Below are 9,432 nucleotides of genomic sequence, written 5' to 3'. Positions count from 1 at the left end.
TCAAGGTATGCAGATAAAATTTATTAGAAATCATTGTAAGATAAAATTCTCAGGTACACTGTACAGACAGGTTTCTGTGTAATATGTGAACATTTGCTTTGCACTTGATGGAAATTATTTCTTCTTTCCTTTCTTTGCTCCTTTCTTCTTCCCTTTATCTTTGCCTGTCTCTTCCTCCGCTCCAGGCATTGCTTTACTCCTTTTCTTTCCGAGTGGTGTTTTAGAATACCAAGTCTGTAAAAGGGGCAAACAAGAAAGTTTAGTTATTTTAAAGAAATCTGCAAGTATTGAGTCATTATTACCACATACCTTGCTAAATCATATACTGGATGAAAATGGAATCATATATAGAGATGAGCGAACACTAAAATGCTCGGGTACTCGTTATTCGAGACGAAATTTTCCCGATGCTCGAGTGCTCGTCTGGAATAACGAACCCCATTGAAGTCAATGGGAGACTCGAGCATTTTTCAAGGGGACCAAGGCTCTGCACAGGGAAGCTTGGCCAAACACCTGGGAACCTCAGAAAAGGATGGAAACACCACGGAAATGGACAGGAAACAGCAGGGGCAGCATGCATGGATGCCTCTGAGGCTGCCTAATCGCACCATTATGCCAAAATTATGGGCAACAGCATGGCCATGACAGAGTGACAGAATGAAGCTAGATAGCATCTAAAACATCCAATAATTGACCCTGACACTATAGGGGACGGCATGCAGAGGCAGCGGCAGCAGGCTAGAGAGTGTCATGGCGACATACCCTAAATGGACTCAGGCTTCAAACCAATGGGTGGCAGAGAGGAACCAAAGGAGGTGAGCAAGAAGCGCTCAAATAATATCGGTACATGATAAAAGTTTGCCAGTATATTTTGTGGATTACACAGCAGGGTGGCGACAAAGTTAACATGGAAGCCATGAAAACAACCCAAAATTCTGCCTGACACAGCTCGTTTGATAAGGGGACCATGTATGGAGGCAGTGAACTAGTAGTAGATTAAAGGTGCTGCAGTTAAAACTATGTTAGTTGGATCTTGGCATGGAGCTGGCGCTCCGCTGCCAGGCGAGCTTTCGCCAATCCAAGCCCCTGTCTATAGGCTACTCCCCAAACAGCACTTCTAAGAACCTTTTGTATAAGATCAAGTGTAGTAGCGTTCTTATAAGTTTGGGATATGGTGGGTGAGGGGAATGTAAACAGATGCGCAAGAAGCGCATGATGCGCATGGAGCTGGCGCTCCGCTGCCAGGCGAGCTTTCGCCAATCCAAGCCCCTGTCTCTAGGCTACTCCCCAAACAGCACTTCTAAGAACCTTTTGTATAAGATCAAGTGTAGTAGCGTTCTTATAAGTTTAGGATATGCCGGGTGAGGGGAATGTAAACAGATGCGCAAGAAGCGCTGAAATAATATCCCTAAATGGTAAAAGTTTGCCAGTATATTTTGTGGATAACACAGCAGGGTGGCGACAAAGTTAACAACTTTGATGTGGAATCCATGAAAACAACCCAAATTTCTGCCTGACACACCTCGTTTGATAAAGGGACGATGTATGGAGGCAGCTATATGGACGACTTTTGGAGGTAGCAATGGAGACAACGTGTGGAGGCTGCTATGGAGACAATTTAATTTGGATAGTGCCTGTATGTGGCAGTCCCAAACATTTTTCAAACCAGAGGAGCAGGTAGGTGGCCCTCCAGTAAAATGGAATAGATTGAGTGCCTGTATGTGGCAGTCCCAAAAATGTTTCAAACCAGAGGAGCAGGTAGGTGGCCCTGCAGTAAAATGGAATAGATTGAGTGCCTGTATGTGGCAGTCCCAAACATTTTTCAAACCAGAGGAGCAGGTAGGTGGCCCTCCAGTAAAATGGAATAGATTGAGTGCCTGTATGTGGCAGTCCCAAACATTTTTCAAACCAGAGGAGCAGGTAGGTGGCCCTCCAGTAAAATGGAATAGATTGAGTGCCTGTATGTGGCAGTCCCAAACATTTTTCAAACCAGAGGAGCAGGTAGGTGGCCCTCCAGTAAAATGGAATAGATTGAGTGCCTGTATGTGGCAGTCCCAAAAATGTTTCAAACCAGAGGAGCAGGTAGGTGGCCCTGCAGTAAAATGGAATAGATTGAGTGCCTGTATGTGGCAGTCCCAAACATTTTTCAAACCAGAGGAGCAGGTAGGTGGCCCTCCAGTAAAATGGAATAGATTGAGTGCCTGTATGTGGCAGTCCCAAACATTTTTTAAAACAGAGGACCGGGTAGGTGGCCCTCCAGAAAAATGGAATAGATTGAGTGCCTGTATGTGGCACTCACAAAAATTGTTTCAAACAGAGGACCGGGTAGGTGGCCCTCCAGAAAAATTAAATGCATGAAGTACTATAGCAAGAGCCAGTGGGCCCTGTCAAAAAATAGCCATTTTCCTCTGCTTTACTGTACAAAGAGGAGGAGAAGGAGGAAAATGAGGAGGAGGAGGAGTGGATCAATTATTCAGGTTGAGCTTCCTTCACCTGGTGGAGATTGGAAATTCTGAGAAATCCAGCCTTTATTCATTTTAATAAGCGTCAGCCTGTCAGCGCTGTCAGTCGACAGGCGTGTACGCTTATCGGTGATGATGCCACCAGCTGCACTGAAAACCCGCTCGGACAAGACGCTAGCGGCAGGGCAGGCAAGAACCTCCAAGGCGTACAGCGCCAGTTCGTGCCACATGTCCAGCTTTGAAACCCAGTAGTTGTAGGGAGCTGTGTGATCATTTAGGACGATGGTATGGTCAGCTACGTACTCCCTCACCATCTTTCTGTAAAGATCAGCCCTACTCTGCCGAGACTGGGGACAGGTGACAGTGTCTTGCTGGGGTGACATAAAGCTGGCAAAAGCCTTGTAAAGCGTACCCTTGCCAGTGCTGGACAAGCTGCCTGCTCGCCTACTCTCCCTCGCTACTTGTCCCGCAGAACTACGCACTCTGCCGCTAGCGCTGTCAGAAGGGAAATACTGTTTCAGCTTGTGCACCAGGGCCTGCTGGTATTCATGCATTCTCACACTCCTTTCCTCTGCAGGGATGAGAGTGGAAAGATTTTGCTTGTACCGTGGGTCCAGGAGAGTGAACACCCAGTAATCGGTGCTGGAATAAATTCTTTGAACGCGAGGGTCACGGGATAGGCAGCCTAGCATGAAATCTGCCATATGCGCCAGAGTACCAACGCGTAAGAATTCACTCCCCTCACTGGCCTGACTGTCCATTTCCTCCTCCTCCAACTCCTCCAACTCCTCTTCTTCTGCCCATACACGCTGAACAGTGAAGGACTCAACAATGGTCCCCTCTTGTGTCTCGCCAACATTCTCCTCCTCTTCCTCCTCATCCTCCTCCACCTCCACCTCCTCCGATATGCGCTGAGAAACAGACCTGAGGGTGCTTTGGCTATCAACAAGGGAATATTCTTCCCCTGTCTCTTGTGACGAGCGCAAAGCTTCCGACTTCATGCTGACCAGAGAGTTTTTCAACAGGCCAAGCAGCGGGATGGTGAGGCTGATGATGGCGGCATCGCCACTGACCATCTGTGTTGACTCCTCAAAGTTACTCAGCACCTGACAGATATCAGACATCCACGTCCACTCCTCATTGTAGACTTGAGGAAGCTGACTGACCTGACTACCAGTTCTGGTGGAAGTTGACATCTGGCAGTCTACAATCGCTCTGCGCTGCTGGTAAACTCTGGATAACATGGTCAGTGTTGAATTCCACCTCGTGGGCACGTCGCACAACAGTCGGTGAGCGGGCAGTTGGAGGCGGCGCTGCGCTGCCCTGAGAGTGGCAGCATCTGGGCTGGACTTCCTGAAATGCGCACAGATGCGGCGCACCTTCGTGAGCAAATCAGACAGATTGGGGTATGTCTTGAGGAAACGCTGAACTATCAGATTTAACACATGGGCCAGGCATGGCACATGTGTCAGTCTGCCGAGTTGCAGAGCCGCCACCAGGTTACGGCCGTTGTCACACACAACCATTCCCGGCTTGAGGTTCAGCGGTGCCAGCCACAGATCAGTCTGCGCCGTGATGCCCTGTAATAGCTCTTGGGCGGTGTGCCTTTTGTCGCCTAGGCTCAGCAGTTTGAGCACCGCCTGCTGTCGCTTAGCGACGGCACTGCTGCTGTGCCTAGAGCTACCGACTGATGGCGCCGTGCCCACTGATGGTAGTTCGGAGGAGGAGGTGGAGGAGGGGTGGGAGGAGGAGGAGGCATAGTAGGCCTGAAACACCTGGACCGAGGTAGGCCCCGCAATCCTCGGCGTCGGCAGTATATGAGCAGCCCCAGGGTCAGACTCGGTCCCAGCCTCCACCAAGTTAACCCAATGTGCCGTCAGCGATATATAGTGGCCCTGCCCGGCAGCACTCGTCCACGTGTCCGTGGTCAGGTGGACCTTGTCAGAAACGGCGTTGGTCAGGGCACGGATGATGTTGTCTGACACGTGCTGGTGCAGGGCTGGGACGGCACATCGGGAAAAGTAGTGGCGGCTGGGGACCGAATACCGAGGGGCGGCCGCCGCCATGAGGTTGCGAAAGGCCTCGGTCTCTACTAGCCTATAGGGCAGCATCTCCAGGCTAAGCAATCTGGAGATGTGCACATTAAGGGCTTGGGCGTGCGGGTGGGTTGCACTATATTTGCGTTTCCGCTCCAGCGTCTGGGGTATGGAGAGCTGAACGCTGGTGGATGCTGTGGAGGATCGTGGAGGCGACGATGGGGTTTTTGTGGCAGGGTCCTGGGCAGGGGGCTGACTAGCAGCTGACACAGGGGAAGGAGCAGTGGTGTGCACGGCCGGAGGTGAACGGGCTTGTTGCCACTGAGTGGGGTGTTTAGCATTCATATGCCTGCGCATACTGGTGGTAGTTAAGCTAGTAGTGGTGGAACCCCTGCTGAGCCTGGTTTGGCAAATGTTGCACACCACAGTCCGTCGGTCATCCGGTGTTTCCTTAAAGAACCTCCAGACTTCTGAAGATCTAGCCCTCGCCGCAAGAGCCCTCGCCACGGGAGCTTCACTAGTTGACACATTTGGCGCTGATGCACCAGCTCTGGCCCTGCCTCTCCGTCTGGCCCCACCACTGCCTCTTCCAACCTGTTCTGGTCGAGGACTCTCCTCCGTCTCAGAAGCACTGTGTTCACCCGGCCTCTCAACCCAGCTTGGGTCTGTCACCTCATCATCCTCCGATCCCTCAGTCTGCTCCCCCCTCGGACTTCCTGCCCTGACAACAACTTCCCCACTGTCTGACAACCGTGTCTCCTCATCGTCGGACACCTCTTTACACACTTCCACTACGTCAAGAAGGTCATCATCACCCACAGACTGTGACTGGTGGAAAACCTGGGCATCGGAAAATTGCTCAGCAGCAACCGGACAAGTGGTTTGTGACTGTGGGAAGGGTCCAGAAAACAGTTCCTCAGAGTATGCCGGTTCAAATGCCAAATTTTCCTGGGAGGGGGCAGACTGGGGGGGAGGAGGCTGAGGTGCAGGAGCTGGAGGAGTGGCGATTTCGGTGACATGGGTGGACTGCGTGGAAGACTGACTGGTGGTGGACAAATTGCTCGAAGCATTGTCAGCAATCCACGACATCACCTGTTCGCACTGTTCTGGCCTCAACAGTGCTCTACCACGAGTCCCAGTAACTTCAGACATGAACCTAGGGAGTGTAGCTCTGCGGCGTTCCCCTGCTCCCTCATCAGCAGGTGGTGTCTCACCCCGCCCAGGACCACGGCCTCTGACCCCTGCAGTAGTTGGACGCCCACGTCCCCGCCCTCGTCCTCTACCCCTAGCCCTCGGGTTAAACATTTTTAAAATGAGAGTTATAACTTTATTTTTTTTTTAACTTTTTTTTGTTTTTTTTTTGTGTTTTTTGTTTTTTTTTGTGTTTTTTGTTTTTTTTTGAGTTTTTAAAACCAAACAATGCTATCCTATTGCTATGGCTATTTTCTAGCCAAGTATCAAAGCACACTACTATGCCAGATGAGATGACACTGAGTTAGTGCCTAATTGAAATCCAACCTCTACTAAATTTTCCCACTTCGGTCTTTGCTATGGATATGTGCGTCACTAAGCGCAGAACACAGCGGTCGCAAGTCTCACTACAAATTGCTCAGAATTGGCTAGTACATGCACTGCAGAAAGTACAGCCACCAGCAGATCAACCAGAAATCAAATATATAGAACGCTACTGTAGGCGTAAGTAAGCTCTTTGTATTCTCCTATGGCTATTTTCTAGCCAAGTATCAAAGCACACTACTATGCCAGATGAGATGACACTGAGTTAGTGCCTAATTGAAATCCAACCCCTACTAAATTTTCCCACTTCGGTCTTTGCTATGGATATGTGCGTCACTAAGCGCAGAACACAGCGGTCGCAAGTCTCACTACAAATTGCTCAGAATTGGCTAGTACATGCACTGCAGAAAGTACAGCCACCAGCAGATCAACCAGAAATCAAATATATAGAACGCTACTGTAGGCGTAAGTAAGCTCTTTGTATTCTCCTATGGCTATTTTCTAGCCAAGTATCAAAGCACACTACTATGCCAGATGAGATGACACTGAGTTAGTGCCTAATTGAAATCCAACCCCTACTAAATTTTCCCACTTCGGTCTTTGCTATGGATATGTGCGTCACTAAGCGCAGAACACAGCGGTCGCAAGTCTCACTACAAATTGCTCAGAATTGCCTAGTACATGCACTGCAGAAAGTACAGCCACCAGCAGATCAACCAGAAATCAAATATATAGAACGCTACTGTAGGCGTAAGTAAGCTCTTTGTATTCTCCTATGGCTATTTTCTAGCCAAGTATCAAAGCACACTACTATGCCAGATGAGATGACACATAAATTTTCCCACTTCGGTCTTTGCTATGGATATGTGTGCCACTAAGAGCTAAACACAACGGTAGCAAGTCCCCCTGCTAATTCCTCACAAAATGGTACTAGATGCAAATTAAAATAAAAAAAGTAGAACGTTATTGTAGCCCTAAGAAGGGCTGTTGGGTTCTTTGAGAATCACTCCTGCCTAACAGTAAGCTAATAGAACACCCTAACGCTTTCCCTGACCAGCAGCAGCTCTCTCCCTAGCGGCATCCAGACACAGAATGATCCGAGCAGCGCGGGCAGCGGCTAGTCTATCCCAGGGTCACCTGATCTGGCCAGCCAACCACTGCTATCGACGTGTAAGGGTACCACGTCATGCTGGGTGGAGTGCAGAGTCTCCTGGCTTGTGATTGGCTCTGTTTCTGGCCGCCAAAAAGCAAAACGGCGGGAGCTGCCATTTTCTCGAGCGGGCGAAGTATTCGTCCGAGCAACGAGCAGTTTCGAGTACCCTAATGCTCGACCGAGCATCAAGCTCGGACGAGCATGTTCGCTCATCTCTAATCGTATACTATGAAGCTTCTATTCACACAGATTTGCTTTTAATTGATGGTGTTTATCAATATATTCACAACGTTTTAATAATTTTATTTATAAAAAAAAAAACTGCCCGAAGATTATCCACTTAAAATTCCCAATTTTTTATTCAGCTTTGCTGTGTAGACTGGGGTAAATTACAGATAGTTGGTGATTTAACAGCAGGTGACAACTCTAGTCCTCTACAAGGCCACACTCTATATACACAGATATGGCTCCATAAGCATCTTTCATCTTGGAGGAGAGCTTTGTCTTGCAGACTGTGTTCAGCTGGATGTACACATTTCACTACATTCATATCTCCTTTTTTGTATAAGCTCAGCGTATGCTCAGACATATATTGTTAAACAGAGACATTGGGGCTTATTTACTAAGGGTCCGTGGATCGCATTTTTGTCGGACTTCCCGGTGTTTTCGGGATATGCTCCACTGGGACAGGTATTAAGAAGGGGATTGTGTCGCATGCGATCGGATTGTGGCGCAGCTGCACCAGCTTTCATGCGAAAGAAATCGGGGGGAGACGGGGCATCGGATGATCCGAATTATTCAGACTGAGCGCGGAATTTAACATTCAAATTGTGTCGCAAGACAATGCACCTACATACACCGGGAAGAAGATGGTGAATCCGACGGACCTGAGCGGGGAAGCGACAGATGCCTGATATCGGACGCACAATCTTAGTGAATTGCGGCACATTGCATTCCGGTCGGACAATGCACTTTGGGTGAACTCCGTCGGCTAGGTAAGTAAATGTGCCCCATTGTTTTTAACTCCACAGAATTGAAAGATGCAGCAAGCTACGTATTTCAATCCTGCTTACGCTGTTGAGTGAGCTATAAATGCTCAGCAGAGACCATCGTTGCATCAGTCCCCAGACCTCCGCTGAGCGTATACTTAACTAGGTCCCCAGAGATGAAACTGTCCACATAAGGATAGTTACATCACTGGGGATAACACCCTGAACATTGGCAGCAGCAAATCACTGGCTGCTCTTTCAGCTGTATCGGGGAGGAACAGGACATATCCCATTGTTTGTGCCACATACAATATAGAGCCAAAACGTGATTTGAATGCAGCCTTGGATAGTGTCAGGATTATTATTATTTGGTTCACAAGTCACTTGGTTATCCCCGTCATGCACTTGCATGCTCTGCTGAAGGTTCATGAACTGCTAAAGCATAAATCATTATCCACTGAGAGGACAAAACTATTGAGTAGTTGGAATTTCCCCCAACTTTTGGTATTAGGATTATACAGATACTATATTGTCTGATTAGACAATGGAGAAAGTTGGTGTATTCCTCCGATATAGCCACTCAATGGAAAGAATAGAAGAATTAAATCAGTGAAACTCATTATTTAATCATTATTTAAATTTATGAACTCACATTTGAATAAGGAAACTAACATTTTTTACACAAGACATTCCTTTTGATGAGCAATTGAATGTGCCTACATAAGGAGAGACAACTATTCTGAGACCCATTTTGGGGTTTGTCCTTTTCCTTCCCATCGCAGAAGTATTAGAAGAAAGAAGCGTCACCGTGTCCAATGCGTTACAATTTGTACAATGCTGACAACACACTGACCTTGAAAGCTTCCTCCTCCTCTTTGTACACCAGCTCTTGCCTGGACAACGAACCTAGAAATTCTGCGGCTGTCAGTGGTTTCTGAGAGAGCTGGCTTATCCTTCTTTCATTCAGCACCATGTCCACAGCTTGTACCATGTGAACGGGGGTAAATCCATCTGTGATCTTGGCCAAAGCGCTGTAATTCAGAGAGGTAGGATTGTCGACCCGCCGGGAGATCAGCCCCTTCCATAGAACTACAGAGAGAGGAGATGAGGCACAGACTGTATAAAATATAGCAGATTATGGTGTGTACAAGAGATGATGCTAGAGAATATTCAAAACGTTAGATTGTATAACTAAATTTTCAAGTCAAAAATAAAATATCAACCATCACATGGTGTTCATATGCGCTCACACTACATTATTTTTTTTGCATTAGTTA

The 9,432-nt window shown here is 48.0% G+C and overlaps 1 protein-coding gene across 2 annotated transcripts in view; it reads right to left on the bottom strand.

Moving 5' to 3' along the window:
- The window catches only part of IQCA1 (IQ motif containing with AAA domain 1), a 160,070-nt gene continuing 150,638 nt past the window's right edge, over window positions 1–9,432 (bottom strand). For both annotated transcript variants that reach the window (XM_072121456.1, XM_072121455.1), the window contains exons 18-19: window positions 9,009–9,244; window positions 1–234 (exon numbers count right to left, since the gene is read on the bottom strand). In XM_072121456.1, the coding sequence (XP_071977557.1) occupies window positions 115–234; window positions 9,009–9,244 (356 nt within the window). In that variant the 3' untranslated portion in view covers window positions 1–114. The remainder of the gene's footprint in view (window positions 235–9,008; window positions 9,245–9,432) is intronic.

This window comes from Engystomops pustulosus, chromosome 8, assembly GCF_040894005.1.
Source record: "Engystomops pustulosus chromosome 8, aEngPut4.maternal, whole genome shotgun sequence".
Classification (NCBI taxonomy): domain Eukaryota; kingdom Metazoa; phylum Chordata; class Amphibia; order Anura; family Leptodactylidae; genus Engystomops; species Engystomops pustulosus.
The sequence above is the reverse complement of the archived record's forward strand: the minus strand, read 5'-3'. Positions and strand labels throughout refer to the sequence as shown.